We start from the raw sequence: 19,214 nt of genomic DNA, 5'->3' as shown, positions 1-19,214 counted from the left end.
TAGAAACGAAACTTTTCTTAGCTGCCCATGAATCTGTCTTTTTGTGTATGAGTGGGTGGGTATTTGTTTTCTTTCTTATTTTGAGGCATGTCTCATTATGTAGCCCAGACTGGCCTAGAACTTGCTATTTAACCCAGGCTGGCCTTGAACTCATGATCCTGTGTCTCAGCCTTTTAAGTGGTAGCACTGCAGGTGTCTTATGTTTGGCCCCAGTAAGTCTTCAGTTGAATATATCAGAAAGGTCCAGCCAGGAAAACAGAACCCTGTAATTACAAACCCATTTTCAGGTGGAGAAAACTTTATTCAGAGCATTAAATAACTATACAGGTAATTAATAAATATGTAGAGAAACCAAAGAACATGCTAAAGTGACTCAGAAGGATCTGCTGTCATCCTTTAAAAGATGTCATGAAGAGGTAGTATGACCATAATCCAGAACAGAGTTGCCTTGCTGGAGCTAGGGGCCATAGAGGGGGAAAAGTGAAGCTACATCAGACAAATGGGCAAGGGCTCCTAAGAAATACTGTTTCTTGGGGCTGGGAAGGTGGCTCAGTGGTAGAGCGCTTGCCTTGCATGCCTGAGGCCCTGGGTTCGATTTCTCAGCACCACATAAGCAAAAAGAAAAAAGCTTGAAGTGGCACTGTGGCTCAAGTTGTAGAGCACTAGCCTTGAGCTGAAGAGCTGAGGGACAGCGCCCAAACCCAGAATTCAGCCCCCACAACCGGACCCAAAAAAAAAAAAAAGAAATACTGTTTCTTAAAATATACAAAGCAGAGCAGGGGTGGGTTGGGGTGGGGAGTAAGCTTATGAACATACCATGTAATTAAATAACAGACTAAAAAGAGCAAAAAATAGAAATGACTCTGAATGTTATTTCAGTTAGGTGAAAGTAATGAAAGGAAAAAAGTAGAGAGAGGAAGTGGTTCTGTAGCTCAAGTGGTAGAGCGCTCGCCTTGAGCTGAAGAGCTCAAGCGCCCAGGCCCAGAGTTCAAGCCCCACAACCGCCAAAAAAAAAAAAAAGAAAATGCCAATAATTTTGCCGGGCGCTGGTGGCTCACGCCTCTAATCCTAGCTACTCAGGAGGCTGAGATCTGAGGATCGAGGTTCAAAGCCAGCCCGGGGAGGAGAGACCGTGAGACAACTATCTCCAATAAAACACCAGAAAACCGGAAGTGGCGCTGTAGCTCAAGTGGTAGAGCGCTCGCCTTGAGCTGAAGAGCTGAGGGACAGCGCCCAGGCCCAGAGTTCAAGCCCCACGACTGACAAAAAAAAAAAAAAGTAGAGAGAAAGAAATCTTTCATGCTCATGTATTCTTTCTACCTCTTTCCATGAAGATTGTTGTATATCTAACATGTATCCATCTATTTCTTTATTTCAGTATATAAAAACTAAACTACCAGAAAATCATGTGTACTTTGACTTTTTGAAATACAAGTATCTTTTTCTCTTGTTGGTTATGGGGCTTAAACTCAGGCCTGGGAGCTGTCCCTGAGCTCTTTTGCTCAAGGCTGTCACTTTACCACTTTGAGCCACAGTGCCACTTCTGGTCAACCCTGGTTGATTTTGAACCGAAATCCTCGGATCTTAGCTTCCTGAGTAGTTAGGATTACAGGCCTGAGCCAGTACCCAGCTTGCAAGTCAAGTGTCATTTTATTTAGTTTCGTTTTTCGTGTGTGGGGAGGGGGGGAAGGGTGTTGGTCTTAGAGCTTAATGATGCCCAGGTGATGCCCCTGAGCTTTTCTGCTCAGAGCTAGTGCTCTACCATTCAAGCCATAGCTCCACTTAAAATTTTTGATAGTTAATTAGAAATAGTCTTATGGACTTTTCTTGCTCAGGCTGGCTTTGAACCTTAATCCTCAGACCGCAGCCTCCTGAGTAGGTAAGATTATAGATATGAGCCACTGGTGTCTGGTTGATTTTTAAAAATACATTAGTTTGGCAATTACTCAATTTGCCTCCCTTCAGTTCAGCACAAACGGACTTGGCAGAGATGGAATTTGTTGGTAGATAGTCTAAAGTTTGTTGAGACTTTACATTTTTTGAAACAACATCAGAGACTAGAGTCTGTAACAGGTACTTACAGACAACATAAACTTGAGAGGAGGAAGTGGCACTGTGGCTCAAGCAGTAGAGCGCTTGCCTTGAGCTGAAGAGCGCAGGGACAGTGCCTAAGCTGAGTTCAGGCCCCACGACCGACCGACAAAAAAAAAAAACAAAAAAAAAAAAACTTGAGAGGATTTTCAGAATAGTTGGGAATATAAACCTGAATTAGAAGTCTGAAGTGCCGGTGAGATATCTAAATGAGAAAGACTTGCAGCCAGGTACCAGTGGCTCACACCGATAATCCTAGCTACTCAGGAGGCTGAGATCTGAGGATCACGGATCAAGGCCAGCCTGGACATAAAAGACCATAAGTTTAAGACTCCTGGAAGCATAGTAAGAGCCTATCTATGAGTAGATAATTAATAAGATGAAACATGGAAAATAATCCAAGTACTATTTTATCTTTTGTACAAATTGTTACCAAGAAACCTCTTTCTACTACTGGCTTATATAAATAATAACAGCAGCAATGTTGTGAAGTTTTCATTGAATATAGCTAGATATTGGAATTTTTTTTATTTGATTTATTTATTTTTTGCCTGTCCTGGGGCTTGAACTCTGGGCCTGAGCACTGTCCTTGAACTTCTTTTGCTCAAAACTAGCACTCTACCACTTGCGTCACCACTTCCCACTTTTTCTGTGTATAGGGTACTGAGGTATTGAACCCAGGACTTCATGCATGCAAGACAAGCACTCTACCACTAAGCAAAATTCGCAGCCTTTTATTTGATTTTTACTGTACCCATTCTCTTTGTTTTCTCCATTCTCTTAATAATAACTGATTGTTTTTATTTATTTATTTATTTATCTTTTATTATTTTTTTTTTGCCAGTCCTGGGCTTGAACTCTAGGTCTGGAGGCTGTCCCTCAGCTCTTCAGCTCAAGGCTAGCACTCTACCACTTGAGCCACAGCGCCACTTCTGGCTTTTTCTGCTTATGTGGTGCTGAGGAATCGAACCCAGGGCCTCTTGCATGCAAGGCAAGCACTCTACCACTGAGCCACCTTCCCAGCCCTATTTATTTATTTATTTATTTATTTATTTTGGTCGGTCGTGGGGCTTGAACTCTGGGCTTGGACGATGTCCCTGTGCTCTTCAGCTCAAGGCGAGCGCTCTACCACTTGAGCCACAGCGCCACTTCTGGTTTTCTAGTGGTTTTTATTGGAGATAAGAGTCTCACAGACTTTCCTGCTTGCGCTGGCTTTGAACCGGGGTCCTTATATCTCAGCCTCCTGAGTAGCTAGGATTACAGGTGTGAGCCACCGGGCACCCGGCTTGTTTTTATTTATTTATTTATTTTAGACAATAAAAGACATTTATTTTTCCAGAGGGGTTACAATTACATGGGCAAGATAATGAGTAGATTTCTTTTTTTTTTTTTTTTGGGTCCGGTCATGGGACCTGAACTCTGGGCCTGGGCGCTGTCCCTCAGCTCTTCAGCTCAAGGCTAGCACTCTACCACTTGAGCTACAGCGCCACTTCCGGCTTTTTTCTTATGTGGTGCTGAGGAATCGAACCCAGGGCCTCGAGCATGCAAAGCAAGCGCTCTACCACTGAGCCACCTTCCCAGCCCATGAGTAGATTTCTTATCAAGCATTGTAGCCTCCTCCTTTGTTTCCCTTTCCCATCCCTTCCCATCCTCCCCCACCTCCCACCCAACCTTCCCCCCCCACCAAAGTTATTTTTATTTATTTTTTTTTGGGGGGGTCCGATTGTGGGGCCTGAACTCTGGGCCGGGATGCTGCCCCTCAGCTCTTCAGCTCAAGGCTAGCGCTCTACCACTTGAGCCACAGCGCCACTTCTGGCTTTTTTTTTGCTTATGTGGTGCTGAGGAATCCAACCCAGGGCCTCACGTATGCAAGGCAAGCACTCTACCACTGAGCCACCTTCCCAGCCCCATGTTTTTATTTTTTTTAATAATTTTGTTACTATTAATGTGTTTGTTATACAGAGGGGCTACCATTTTATATCAGTTATTTTTATTTTTCGGACTTGGTGCTTGAATCAGGGCCTGGGTATTGTCCCTAAGCTCTTTTGCTGAAGGCTGTGCTCTACCACTTGGAGCCACAGTACCACTTCCAGTTTTTGAGTGGTTAATTGGAGATGAGACTCATGGGGACTTTTCTGCCTGGGGTTGGCTTCCAACCACGATACTTAGATCTCAGCCTCCTAAGTAGGTAAGATTACAAGTTTGAGCCACTGGCAACTGGCTAGTTAATTTCTTTTATTTTTTTTTTTTTTTTGGGGGGGGGAGGTTTGGTCGAGGAGCTGAACTCTGGGCCTGGGCGCTGTCCCTCAGCTCTTCAGCTCAAGGCTAGTGCTCTACCACTTGAGCCACAGCTCCACTTCTGGCTTTTTTTTTCTGCTTATGTGGTGCTAAGGAATCGAACCCAGGGCCTCAAGCAAGGCAAGTGCTCTACTACTGAGCCACCTTCCCAGCCCATAGTTAATTTCTTAATTTGTATTTTTTCTGAAGGTTTTTTTTAAATTTTAAACACATCTCTATTTTTCATAAACATACTGATTTTAACAGGAAATGTAAACTGGATTCAAAGATTCAGTATCAGTAGCAAATAGTTTCTTCTATGCTGGTGGGAGCCTCAGTGCAGTGGAACTGACCAGCTTCCCAGTAACCAGTAACCCAAAGTTCTGACCTCAGACCGGCAGTTGCAGGAGTAACTGCTCTCAGGACAGAATTGAATAGCAATAGGAAGAGGTCTGAAATAAAGATCTATTGCTTCTTCACTGGGCCATAGTATTAAAACACACAAGATCCAGAAATCATTTGCAACAGAGGAGCCATCAGAGTCCTCCTGAGAAGCCAAGACTAAGGCACCTACAAGGTGACAATAGAAGGTGGGAAAATAAAATGTCTATATTTTAGGAGAAGGGCTATTCATGTTGAGAGCTCAGCAAACTTACTCTTGTTAATAAAACACATTGCTTAAAAAGCACACTATCAGGCCGGGCGCTGGTGGCTTACGCCTGTAATCCTAGCTACTCGGAGGCTGAGATCTGAGGATCGCGGTTCAAAGCCAGCCCGGGCAGGAGAGACCGTGAGACTCCTATCTCCAATAAACCACCAGAAAACCGGAAGTGGCGCTGTAGCTCAAGTGGTAGAGCGCTCACCTTGAGCTGAAGAGCTGAGGGACAGCGCCCAGGCCCAGAGTTCAAGCCCCACGACCGACCAAAAAAAAAAACAGCACACTATCAGCCAGGCCCTGGTGGCTCATGCCTGTAATCCTAGCTACTCAGGAGGCTGAGATCTGAGGATCGCAGTTCAAAGCCAGCCCGGGTAGGAAAGTCCATGAGACTCTTATCTCCAATAAACCACTGGAAAACTGGAAGTGGCGCTGTGGCTCAAGTGGTAGAACGCTCACCTTGAGCTGAAGAGCGCAGGGACAGCGCCCAGGCCCAGAGTTCTAGCCCCGGGACTGACAAAAAAAAAAAGAAAAAGAAAAAAGCAGGGGCCGGGAAGTTGACTCAGTGGTAGAGCGCTTGCCTTGCATGCCTGAGGCCCTGGGTTCGATTCCTCAGCACCACATAAGAACAAAGCCGAAAGTGGCACTGTGGCTCACGTGGTAGAGCGCTAGCCTTGAGCTGAAGAGCTGAGGGACAGCGCCCAAGCCCAGAGTTCAGGCCCCACGACCGGACTCCAAAAAAAAAAAAAAAAGAGCACACTGTCATTTTTCTTTAATAAACACCATTTGTTATTAAGTCAAACCATTAAATCAGGCTTAATAATAGTTCTGAAAGTATCAGATAGGTAGATACACAAAATTTCATATTGATATAACGGATCACTGATAACAGCTAGAGGATGTAAAAGCTTCAGAAGTATTTAAACAGTTTCTCATCCATGAGAGGCAATTATTGCATTATTATTCAATAGTAAACTAATACCACTCTGAGCCACAGTACCACTTCCAGTTTTTGAGTGGTTACTTGGAGATAAGAGACTCACGGGGACTTTTCTGCTGGGGTTGGCTTCTAACCACGCTCCTCAGATCTCAGCTCCCTGAGTAGGATTACAGGTATGAGCCACTGGCACCCAGCTAGTTGTTTTCTTAATAAGTATTTTTTTCTAAAATGTTTTTTTTTCTCTTGTTTTTCCCTCTTGTTTTTTGTTTTGTTTTCTACAGGAACTGGGCCTTGAACTCAGTGCCTTGGTGCTGTCTCTGAGCTTTTCTGCTCTAAGCTAGCACTCTATCAATTGAGCCACAGCTCAGCCACTTAACTTCTTAATCACATGACTCTAGAGCATACTGGTAGAAATTTAGTTAGTTGTAAAAACTGTATGCTAATGATCCATCACAAAACATAATGGCTGATACAATATTGCGCTGACCTTTTGTGTCAAGAAGTTGTTTTGAGATAGGGTTTTGCTTTGTAGCCCGAGCTGGCCATGAATTTGAGATCCTTTTGTCTCAACTTACCAAGTATTAGGGGTACACATGTGTACCACCACACCTGGCAGCAAGATACTATTCTCTAGATAATGAAATAATATATACTATGATTTAAATAATATTGTCTTTAAATTCTGAAGGGTTTTTGTTGTTGTTGTTGTTGTTTTTTATCAGCCATGGGCTTGAACTCTGGGCCTGAACGCTGTCCCTCAGCTCTTCAGCTCAAGGCTACCACTTGAGCCACTGCACCACTTCCGGTTTTCTAGTGGTTTATTGGAGATAAGAGTCTCACGGAGTTTCCTGCCTGGTCTGGCTTTGAACCACAATCCTCAGGTCTGAATGCTTTTTATAATTAATACTTTTTTTTTCTAGTCCTGGGCTTGAACTCAGGGCCTGAATGCTGTCTCTGAGCTTTAGTCCTCAAGACAAGTACTTACTTTACCACTTGATCCACAGCTCCACTTTTGGTTTTTTGGTAATTTATTGGAGATAAGAGTCACCTGTGCTGGTGGCTCATGCCTGTAATCCTAGCTACTCAGGAGACTGAGAGCTGAGGATTGTGGTTCAAAGCCAGCCAGGGTAGGAAAGTCTGTGAGACTCTTATCTCCAATAAACCACTCAGAAAACCAGAAGTGGCGCTGTGGCTCAAGGGGTGGAGCACTGGCCTTGAGCTGAAGAGCTGAAAGACAGCACCCAGGCCCCAGAGTTTAAGCCCCACAACCAACGAGAGAGAGAAGAGAGAGAGAGAGAGAGAAGAGAGAGAGAGAGAGAGGAGAGAGAGAGAGAGACTTTCCTGTATGGGCTGGCTTTAAACTATAATCTTTAGATCTGAGCTTCCTGAGTAGTTAGGATTCCAAGCATGAGCTATAGGTGCCTGGCTAATTATTATTTTTAAATAGTTGTACAAAGGGGTTTCAATTCAACAAGACAGATTATGAGTATAATGCATCTTGATCAATGTTATCTCTTCCATTGTTCTACCTCATGTAAAGTTTTTTGGAAACTAATTCTTTTATCCTATATTTATTTTTGTATGTGTTAATGCTGGAGTTTGAGCTCAGGTAGTTTACTACTTAAGGCACCTCAGCCTTTTTTGCTTTAGACTTTGTTTTGAAATAAGAAGTCATATTTGGAGGCTGGGAAGGTGGCTCAGTGGTAGAGCGCTTGCTTTGCATGCATGAGGCCCTGGGTTCCATTCCTCAGCACCACATAAGCAAAAAGAAAAAAGCCGGAAGTGGTGCTGTGGCTCAAGTGGTAGAGCACTAGCCTTGAGCTGAAGAGCTGAGGGACAGCACCCAGGCCCAGAGTTCAGGCCCCACGACTGGACCCAAAAAAAAAAAAAAAAAAAGTCATATTTGTGCACAGAGCTAGCCTTGGATCATAATCCTTCTATCTATACCTCTCTTGTTACTGGGTACATACCCAGTAATACATACTGAGTATGTACAGTATGTACCCAGCAGTAAGGGAGTATAGCATGTGCCAACCATACTCAGCTTGTTTATCCAATAAGTAGAAGAAAAAGAATCAAGTCATAGAATCTCTTCCACTATTTCTTAGAAGGACTTTAAAAAGTCTTTTGCTTTGGGGCTGGGAAGGTGGCTCATTGGTAGAGTGCTTGCCTTGCATGCCTGAGGCCCTGGGTTCGATTCCTCAGCACCACATAAGCAAAAAGAAAAAAGCCGGAAGTGGCACTGTGGCTCAAGTGGTAGAGTGCTAGCCTTGAGCTGAAGAGCTGAGGGACAGCGCCCAGGCCCAGAGTTCAGGCCCCACGACTGGACCCCCCCCAAAAAAAAAAAGTCTTTTGCTTTGAAAGAGTGGCTTTGTCTTCACATACACAAAAAAACTTACATAGGAAACATAGGAGAGCTCTATAGAAAATCTAACTGCTCAGTCTTAATTCTTTCTCATTCACTTGCATTTTTCATCATTACATTAATGAATGTGATTTATTTATTTATTTATTTATTTTTGGTCAGTTGTGGGGCTTGAACTCTGGGCCTGGGTGCTTCAGCTCAAGGCAAGCACTCTACCACTTGAGCCACAGCGCCACTTCTGGCTTTTTCTGTTTATGTGGTAATGAGGAATCAAACCCAGGGCCTCATGCATGAGAGGCAAGCACTCTACCACTAAGCCACCTTCCCAGCCCTAATGAATGTAATTTTAAACTTGGTTTCCCTGGTACATTTTTTGTTTCCTACTGTCTTTTTAGTAGTTTTTTTTTTGTGTGTGTGTGTTTTTTTTTGGGGTCCGGTTGTGGGGCCTGAACTCTAGGCCTGGGCACTGTCCCTTAGCTTTTCAGCTCAAGGCTAGCACTCTACCACTTGAGCCACAGTACCACTTTGGCTTTTTTCTTTTTTGCTTATATGGTGCTGAGGAATCGAACACAGGGCCTCATGCATTCAAGGCAAGCACTCTACCACTGAGCCACCTTCCTAGCCCTAGTTTTTTGTTTGTTTGTTTGGTTGGTTTTTGCTTTCCAGTCCTGGGCACTGTCCTTGAGCTTCTTTTTTTGCTCAAGGCTAGCACTCTACCACATTTGAGTCATAGCACCACTTTCTGGCTTTTTCTGTTTATGTGGCTCTGAGGAATTGAATCCACAGCTTCATGCATGCTAGGCAAGCACTGTACCACTAAGCCACATTCCTAGCCTTTTTAGTTCTTTTAAGTTGATCTATCATTTTATCTCAGCTGCTTTTTTTTTGGCGGGGGGGGGGGGGGGGGGGGGGTGTCAGTCATAGGGCTTGAACTCAGGACATAGGCACTGTTCCTGAGCTTTTGTGCTCAAGGCTAGCACTCTACCACTTTAAGCCACAGCTCCACTTCTGGTTGAATTGGAGATAAGAATCTGTCAGGGATGTTCTTACCTGGAATGGCTTCCAAAAGTGATCTTCAGATCTCAGCCTCCTGAGTAGCTAGGATTACAGAGGTGAGCCATCCACACCCAGCTAAAGCTTCTTCTTTAGACTAGGCTTGATCCTAAAATCCTAGTTATTTGGAAGATAGAGCTTGAGGAATGGCAGTTCAAGGTTAGCCCAAGCAAAAACAAGTCTTGTGAGACTATCTCAAACAATGGCTAGGTGTAGTAGCTCTGCAACACCTATGATTCCCAGTGAGTAGGGGAAGCAGAAGTAGAAGGATCACAGTCCAGAGCAGCCTAAGCATAAAATGAGATCACACTTGAAAATAACCAACACAAAAAGGGATGGCACAGTAGATCAAGTAGTAATAGAGCACCTGCCTTGCAAATATGAAGCCTGAATTTAATACTTAGTACCACCAAAACAAAACCAGAAAATTTCCCCTTTGTAGGAAATTGACATATATTGCCATATTTTTTTTTTTTTTTTTTGGGTCCGGTCGTGGGGCCTGAACTCTGGGCCTGGGCGCTGTCCCTCAGCTCTTCAGCTCAAGGCTAGCTCTCTACCACTTGAGCCACAGCGCCACTTCCAGCTTTTTTCTTTTTGCATATGTGGTGCTGAGGAATCCAACCCAGGGTCTTATGCATGCAAGGCAAGTGTTCTACCACTGAGCCACCTTCCCAGCCCAACCATATTTTTAATACTATTGAGAAAATCCCAGCCCAACCATATTTTTAATACTATTGAGAAAAATAGGAGCTGGGAAGGTGGCTCAGTGGTAGAGTGCTTGCCTCGCATGCATGAGGCCCTGGTTCGATTCCTCAGCACCACATAAACAGAAAAAGCTGGAAGTGGTGCTGTGGCTCAAGTGGTAGCCTTGAGCTAAAGAGCTGAGGGACAGTGCCCAGGCCTAGAGTTTAAGCTCCACAACCGACCAAAAAAAAATTTTTTTTTAAAACACTATTGAGAAGAATAATTTCAGCTACTGTTATTTTTAGAATTTGAATTCCTACACCAAAAGATTTCCAGATAATTGCTGGGATGACAGGTGTGTTCCACTGTACATTAGATGTTTGTTTTTTATTTTTTATTTTTTTTTTTTTTGTCATTTGTGGGGCTTGAACTCTGGGCTTGGGCGCTGTCCCTGCACTCTTCAGCTCTACCCTTTGAGCCACAGCCACTTCCAGTTTTCTAGTGGTTTATTGGAGATAAGAGTCTCATGGACTTTCCTGCCCAGACTGGCTTTGAACCACGATTCTCAGATCTCAGCCTCCTTTTCTTTTCTATTTTTTGGATCCAGTCATGGGGCCTGAACTGTGGGCCTGGGCACTGTCCCCCTCAGTTCTTCAGCTCAAGGCTAGTGCTCTACCACTTGAGCCACAGCACCACTTCGGGCTTTTTTCTTTTTGCTTATGTGGTGCTAAGGAATTGAACCCAGGGCCTCAGGCATGCAAGGCAAGCGCTCTACCACTGACCCATCTTCCCAGCCCGATCTCAGCCTCCTAAGTAGCTAGGATTACAGGCGTGAGCCACCGGCGCCCAGCTGTTTTTTATTTTTGTGTTACTCAGACTTAGGATCTTGTACTTGTTGGCAGGTGCTCCTCCACTGGAGACATAGCCCTAGTTCTTTTACTATTAGTTAGTTTCTCAGATAGGGTCTTGCATTTTTGCCCAGCCTACCATTTTATCATTATCCTCCTGAGTAGGTGGGATTATTGGCATGTAACACCACACATGGCCCAATATTATTTTAGAAACAGCAATAATAACAACAGTAAAATAATAACTTTAATATTTATGTAGTGCTTTTATGGTCTTCTTTTATTACTACTAAGTAAGGGTAATGAATAAAGGGGTAATGAATAAAGGGTAATGAATAAAGGGTAATGAATAAAACCAATCCATAGCTACCTGTCCTTTCTTCCTTCCAGGAACAGTTATATAAAACATGCTTTTTTTGTTAACTGAAATGTGACAAACCTTTGTATGATTCAAAAGCTTATGGCTTTTAGTGAGGTTCTGGTCACAAAATAGTTGCTTTGACAATATCAAAATTGCAGACTTCCATAAAGAAAGCAGTGTCCCAGCCAGCCAAAACAATCTCATCACATAGTAACATCTGAAAATCTCTATCTCTAGATACCAACCAAGAGCTGACTCTATAAGCAGGCCTTTATTTGTGAGTGTGTGTGTGTGTGTGTGTGTGTGTGAGAGAGAGAGAGAGAGAGAGAGAGAGAGAGAGAGAGTGACAGTACTGGAGCATGAACTCACTTGTTCTTTTCATTCAAGACTGGTGCGCTACCACTTGAGTTATACTTCGACTTCCAGATTTTTGGTGATTAATTGGAGGTAAGAGTATCATACAAGTCAGGCACTTGTGACATGCCTGTAAGCCTAGTTACTCAGTAGGCCAAGATCTGAGGATTGTGGTTCGAAGCCAGTGCAGGTAGCAAAGACCATGAGACTTTTATTTCTAGTAAACTACTCAGAAAAAGCCAGGAGTGGGCCTATGGCTCAAGTGGTAGAACGCTATTCTTTTTTCTTTTTTTTGTTTGTTTTTTTGCTGGTCGTGGGCCCTGAACTCTGGGTCTGGGCACTGTCCCTCAGCTCTTCAGCTCAAGGCTAGCACTCTAACACTTGAGCCACAGTGCCAATTCCAGCTTTTTCTGCTTATGTGGTGCTGAGGAATCAAACCCAGGGCTTCATGCGTGCGAGGCAAACACTTTACCACTGAGCCACCTTCCCAGCCCCAGAACGCTATTCTTAAGCAAAAGATACTCAGGGATAGCACTTAGGCCTTGAGTTCAAGCCCTAAGACCAACAAAAATAAAATAAAATAAATGTCATAGACTTTTCTGCCCAATCTGGCTTTAAACCAAAATCCTCAGATCTCAGCCTTCTGAGCAGCTAGGATTCTAATATATTTCCACATCTGAAAAATGAGAGTTTTTTTTTTCACAAATACAGTTGTCACACAAGTAGACATTAATTATCTCCAAATAGTTACCCAGAAGGCAGCATTTACATTTTACTGCTTGTTATTTGAAAAATGTCATTATAGTATTATGTGTATTTGTTAGGTATATTGTTTACAGAAAGAGCTAAAGATAAGGAATCACAGTCTTCAGGAGACTACTGAGCAAAATGTGATTCTACAACATACTCTTCAGCAACAACAGCAAATGTTACAGCAGGAGACAATTAGAAATGGAGAGTTAGAAGACATTCAGACTAAACTTGAAAAACAGGTATGTATAATTGGCTAAAGTTTTATTTATTTATTTATTGTCAATCTCGGAGCTTGAACTCTGGGCCTGGGAGCTGTCCATCAGCTCTTCAGCTCAAGGCAAGTGCTTTACCACTTGAGCCACAGTGCCACTTTGGGCTTTTTCTGTTTATGTGGTGCTGAGGAATCAAATCCAGGGCCTCATGCATGTGAGGCAAGCACTCTACCACTAAGCCACCTTCCTAGCCTCTAAAGTTTTATTTATATAAAATAGAAAACTTTAATATAATTAAGAGATTTTTGGTTAGTTGTATAAATGGCTGATTATAAATTTCACATTGCTCTAGAGTATTATTATAAAAATAGGTAAAGTCATGAGCCAGGCACTGGTGGCTCACACCTATAATTCTAGCTACTCAAGTTACTCATAGTTCAGAGCCAGCCTGGGCAGGAAAGTTTGTGAGACTTTATCTCTAATTAGCCACCATAAAACCAAAATTGGATCCATGGCTCAGAGTACTAGAGGCTAGCATTGAGCAGAAAAGCTCAGGGACAGCTCCCAGGTCCTGAGTTTAAGCCCTAGGATTGGGGGAGGGGGACATACTTTCAAAACTTGAAAGTATGGGTAATCATGGCTTATAATTTGTACTTAGTTCTCCAATGAGAGGTTTTTAGGAGAAAGAGGATATTAAGGTAAAAAGCGAAGATTGACTTTGAGACCCCTTAAGTCATCTGTATGTTCATTGAAAACATTAAGTGACTGAAATTAACTAGAGAGACAATATAGAATGAGAACTGAGAATGTTAACTTGGACAGACCCCTGAAAGATATGGTAAAAGGAAGGATTGATGGTCTATTGGAATCATGTCAAATAAAATTGGAAAAGTCCACCAACAAATTAGCAACTTGGAAGTTTTTTGTGATTTAATCACAGTTGATGTGGTAACTTGTTTGCTATGGGTTGAGGAATAAATGAGAGAGAAGTGAGAATATGTAGAAACTCAGAAGTTAGATTGAAGTAGTTGAAAGAAAAAGTGGTAGGTAAAGGTTTGTAGTAAAGCTTTTGGGGTTTGAGATGTTTTATTTTTTATTTATTTATTTATTTAACTGCTATTGAAACAAACAGTATAAAGAGAGATTGGAGATGCAGGACAGAGCAAAACTAGTCATTAGCATTGAAGTTCCTGAGAAAAGTGGATTGGAATGAATCTAGAACTCTTATAGACATAGGATAAAAAATAACTCCTTTTTTGTCTGGCACTGATGGCTCACGCCTATAATCGTAGCTACTCAGGAGGCTAAGATCTGAAGATTGTGATTCAAAGCCAGCTTGGGTAGGAGCCTGTATAACTCTTATCTCCAATTCACCAGCAAAAAAGAAGTGGAGCTGTGATTCAAAGTGACACAGCACCAGCATTGAGAAAAATTGCTTAAGGACAATGCCTAGGCCCTGAGTTCAAGTCCTACAACCCATTTTTTTTTAAAGATTATCTCCTTTAGTAGAACAGAAGAATGGGAATGGATAGGAGCAAATGTACATGTTATTTTGTGGTTAGGTGAGAAACTCAGAGTCCAGTAACTGAATGAGCCAGTTATACAGAAAGGAACATAGATTGCCACAAAAGAAAGGACATTTCATGTGAGGACAGTAAAAAGGACATCGTTTATATCATTTACTATTTATTATTCAATTTTACCATTTCTTCCTCTGGTTCTTACACGTGCCAGGCAAGTGCCTGTCACTGAACTGTATCTCCCTTGCTCAATTCTTTTTTTTTTTTTTTTTTGTCGGTCATTGGGCTTGAACTCTGGGCCTGGGCGCTGTCCCTCAGCTCTTCAGCTCAAGGCGAGCGCTCTACCACTTGAGCTACAGCGCCACTTCCGGTTTTCTGGTAGTTTTATTGGAGATAGGAGTCTCACAGTCTCTCCTGCCCGGGCTGGCTTTGAACCGTGATCCTCAGATCTCAGCCTCCTGAGTAGCTAAGATTACAGGCGTGAGCCACCAGCGCCCCCGGCTATCCCTTGCTCAATTCTTACTTTAGTATTGCTTAGACTGGTCCCAAATGTGTGGGCTCAAGCAATCCTGCTCCTCAGTCTCCCTAGTATCTAGGACTATAGGTGGGCACCATTATGCCAAGCTTGCTTTGATTTTTTTTTTTTTTTTTTTTTGTCGGTTGTGGGGCCTGAACTCTGGGCCTGGACACTGTCCCTCAGCTCTTTAGCTCAAGGCTGGCACCCTACCTCTGGAGCCACAGTGCCACTTCTGGCTTTTCTACTTATGTGGTGCTGAGGAATCGAACCCAGGGCCTCATGCATGCAAGGCAAGCAATCTACCACTGAGCCACCTTCCCAGCCCCTTGCTTTGATTTTTATAAAGCATCTTAAAACTAAGCAGTAGACTGATCTGCGTATTTATAAAAATATTTTTCTTGTGATTGAACTTAAAATGTTTACTGAACATTGCTTTAAAAGGTATCAAAACTAGAACAAGAACTTCAAAAACAAAAGGAAGGTTCTTCTGAAAAGCTGAGAAAAATGGAAGAGAAATATGAAGCAGCTGCACGTGACGCAGATTTGAAAAGACAAAAAGTCATTGAGCTTACTGGTACTGCCAGGTAAAATGAGACTATGTTAGTTTAGTTTAGCTTTGCATTTTTATATCAGTGGTATCATAGTTTCTACATTAGACCTTGACTGGTGAAACATTTGCCTGAGGAAAAAAATTTTTAATAGTCTATGATCCTATAGCATTTTCATTTATATCTCTTTCATACCTGTCATGCCTTTTTTTTTTTGCTGGTTCTGGGGCTAGAACTCTGTCCCTAAGCTTTTGTGCTGAAAGCTAGTACTCTACCACTTGAGCCTCAGCTCCCCTTCTGGCTTTTTTGTAGTTTAGTGGAGATAAGAGTCTCACAGAGGGGCTGGGAAGGTGGCTCAGTGGTAGAGCGCTTGCCTTGCATGCATGAGGCCCTGGGTTCGATTCCTCAGCACCACATAAGCAAAAAGAAAAAAGCCGGAAGTGGCACTGTGGCTCAAGTGGTAGAGCGCTAGCCTTGAGCTGAAGAGCTGAGGGACAGCGCCCAGACCCAGAGTTCAGCCCCCATGACCAGACCCCCCAAAAAAAAGATACAGATTGACCTATTGTAACAGTGAGAGGTACAAGACACTATGTTGAAAACGAACTTTACAACTTGGGAGCATGGAGAGGAGTTGGGGAGGTGGAGAGGGAAGGGATGGTAGGGGAAGAACAAAGGAGGAGGTAACGATGCTTGATAGGAAATGCACTCAATACCTTACTCATGTAACTGTAACTCCTCTGTACAGTATTTCTACAATAAAAAATACAATTCTTTTTTAAAAAAAAAAAAAAAGAAAAGCCAAACAATACCATCCTACCACTTTTCATAGAGGATAGCTTTTATACCACCTGTTTTTTCAAAGTTTCACCTCTCTGCTCTTTGCCTCTCTTCCACTGAAATTCCTTGCTCTCTTCTCTACTGGAAAAATGAAAATAATGACTTGCTTTCTGACCCATTCTGTTTTTGACTTCTAAACAAAAAAGACTTAAAAGAACACTTTTATTGTATGTATTAGCTGTAGAGGGAGATTTCATTGTGACATTTCAGTATATGTTTACAATGTATCTTTTTTGGGGGGGGGCTTCGGTTGTGGGGCTTGAACTCTGGGCTTGAGCGCTGTCCCTGCACTCTTCAGCTCAAGGCTAGTGCTCTACCACTTGAGATACAGCGCCACTTATAGTTTTCTAGTGGTTTATTGGAGATAAGAGTCTCAAGGACTTTCCTGCCCAGGCTGGCTTTGAACCATGATCCTCAGATCTCAGCCTCCTGAGTAGCTGGGATTATAGGCATGAGCCACTGGTGCCCGGCCACAATGTATCTTAATTGGATTCATTACCTCTAAACAATTTCCACAGCTTTCATTGTTCTAGTTTCATACATAAAGTATATTAGCCATATTCAACTCTTGGTTATAACTAGGAAGGCTGTGTATTATAATGAGAAAGGCTAAGCTTTAAAATGAAGGAAAACTCATAAAATGATTAAACTTCATAAGAAGTTACCACCTGGCTTCAAAAAAATCTTATCTAAAGGATGTTCTCTTTTTCTGCTGTTACTTTTTTTCTTCTGAAGCTGTAATTTATTAAAATTTTTCGACACTGAGAGTGGCTCCTGCCTGTAATCCTCGTTGCTCAGGAGGCTGAGATCTGAGTATCCTGGTTCAAAGCCAGCCCAGGCTGTAAAGCCATGAGACATCTTCTGTTGACCTCAGAAAACCAGAAGTAGTGCTGTGGTTCAAAACAGTAGATTGTTAGCCTTGAGCAAAAAAGGTCAGGGACAGTGCCCACACCCTGAGCTCTAGCCCCACTGACAAAAAGAAACAAAAACTTATTCTCCTGAAGTATTGAAGTTAAAATATACCTATATATACCCTCTTGGATTTGATTTGACTTAAAATAGTTTTTAGATAGAAAATAGGTACCAGTGGCTCACACCTATAATCCTAGCTACTTAAGAAGCTGAGATCTGAGTATCAAGATTTGAAGCTAGCCCAGGCAAAAAAAAAGTCTATGAGACTCTTATCTCTAATTAACCACCAAAAAGTCAGAAGTGGAGCTATGGCTCAAGGGATAAAATGCTAGCCTTAAGCAAAAAGCTCTGGGACAATGTCCAGACCACGAGTTCAAGCTCATGCTGGCACAAATACATATATTGATTTAAGATTCTAACTACACATTTTGTACCCCCATAAGTTACAGACTTTGTCTAGTCAGACAAGTTAGTTTTTAAATTTCCATGTTATTTATCCTATTGTTTGTTTTTAATTAGACAAGTAAAACTAGAGATGGATCAATACAAAGAAGAGCTATGTAAAATGGAAAAAGAAACAATGCACCTGAAAAGAGATGGAGAAAACAAAGCAATACATCTTTCTCAATTAGATATGCTCTTAGATCAGACAAAAACAGAGCTGGAAAAGAAAACAAATACTGGTAAGCACCTGTTAGCTGAGTTTAGCTTCCTGTGTATTTGTGTTTAAGAAGTAGAGTGGTGGCTCATGCCTGTAATTCTAGCTACTCAGGAGGCTGAGATCTGAGGATTATGGTTCAAAGCCATCCCGGGCAGGAAACTCCTTGAGACTCTTATCTCCAATAAACCACTCAGAAAACTGGAAGTGACACTGTGGCTCGAATGGTAAAGGGCTGGCCTTGAGCTGAAGAGCTGAGGGACAGCATTCAGGCTCAGAGTTTAAGCCCCACGGCCAACAAAAAAAAAAATAAAAAGAAATTGAGGTGATCAGGCAGGAAGGCACAAGGAATGTTAACTTTAATGTTAACTTTTTGGGGCTGGGAAGGTGGCTCAGTGGTAGAGTGCTTGCCTTGCATGCATGAGGCCCTGGGTTCGATTTCCTCAGCACCACATAGTAGAAAAAGCCAGAAGTGGTACTATGGCTCAAGTGGTAGAGTGCTAGCTAGAGTTAAAGAGCTGAGGAACAGCTCCCAGGCCCAGAGTTCAGGCCCCTTGACTGACAAAAACAAAATAAAAGTTCTTTTTTGGGGGTTGGAAGGTGGCTCAGTGGTAGAGCGCTTGCCTTGCATGCATGAGGCCCTGGGTTCGATTCCTCAGCACCACATAAGCAAAAAGAAAAAAGCCGGAAGTGGCGCTGTGGCTCAAGTGGTAGAGCACTAGCCTTGAGTTGAAGAGCTGATGGACAGTGCCCAGGCCCAGAGTTCAGGCCCCTTGACTGACAAAAACAAAATAAAAGTTCTTTTTTGGGGCTGGGAAGGTGGCTCAGTGGTAGAGCGCTTGCCTTGCATGCATGAGGCCCTAGGTTCCATTCCTCAGCACCACATAAGCAAAAAGAAAAAAGCCGGAAGTGGCACTGTGGCTCAAGTGGTAGAGCACTAGCCTTGAGTTGAAGAGCTGATGGACAGCGCTCAGGCCCAGAGTTCAGGCCCCATGACTGGACCCAAAAAAAAAAAGTTCTTTTTTGTTATGGGACATTTTATTTTGCCCTTTTTTCCATATTTATTATCAGCATCAACAAGTTACAAGGGAGTTTATTTTGAAAAGTCTTAATGACTAATGGTTTATATATAATTCTAAATTTATTCTTTCCTCTTAATAGTGAAAGAGTTAGAAAAGTTACAACACCACACTGAAACTGAACTAACAGAAACCGTGCAGAAACGGGAAGCATTGGAGAATGAACTACACAATGCTCATGGAGAATTAAAAAGTACTCTAAGACAACTGCAGGAATTGAGAGATGTACTGCAGAAGGCTCAGTTATCACTGGAGGAAAAATATACTACTATAAAGGATCTTACCGCTGAACTTAGGTAAGCTAAATAATACAAAATGATTTCACAATTACAGGTATCTGTTTTCTTTGTTAACTGTGAATCCTTGGCTCATATAGTAACGTTTGTTAACTTCTACATGTCCATACTTCTTAGTTGCTCACTGTGGCTCATTCTAGTTTTTCCATCCCATGTTCCATCTAACTGAGTCAGCTGTTACTATTGGTTAATAATTCTACCTTCAGTCTTTTGACTATTTTACCCTGATCTAAAAAAAATGAAAAAAGGGGCTG

The 19,214-nt window shown here is 42.5% G+C and overlaps 1 protein-coding gene across 1 annotated transcript in view; it reads left to right on the top strand.

The window, feature by feature from the left end:
- The window catches only part of Ccdc18 (coiled-coil domain containing 18), a 79,256-nt gene that overhangs the window by 37,506 nt on the left and 22,536 nt on the right, over window positions 1-19,214 (top strand). Inside the window, exons 18-21 of the mRNA XM_042676302.1 lie at window positions 12,453-12,620; window positions 15,072-15,214; window positions 17,447-17,610; window positions 18,747-18,960. Of these exons, the coding sequence (XP_042532236.1) occupies window positions 12,453-12,620; window positions 15,072-15,214; window positions 17,447-17,610; window positions 18,747-18,960 (689 nt within the window). The remainder of the gene's footprint in view (window positions 1-12,452; window positions 12,621-15,071; window positions 15,215-17,446; window positions 17,611-18,746; window positions 18,961-19,214) is intronic.

Source organism: Dipodomys spectabilis, unplaced genomic scaffold (genome assembly GCF_019054845.1).
Source record: "Dipodomys spectabilis isolate Male_0828 unplaced genomic scaffold, ASM1905484v1 ptg000002l, whole genome shotgun sequence".
NCBI classification, from domain to species: domain Eukaryota; kingdom Metazoa; phylum Chordata; class Mammalia; order Rodentia; family Heteromyidae; genus Dipodomys; species Dipodomys spectabilis.
This window is presented reverse-complemented; position numbering and strand designations above follow the sequence as displayed.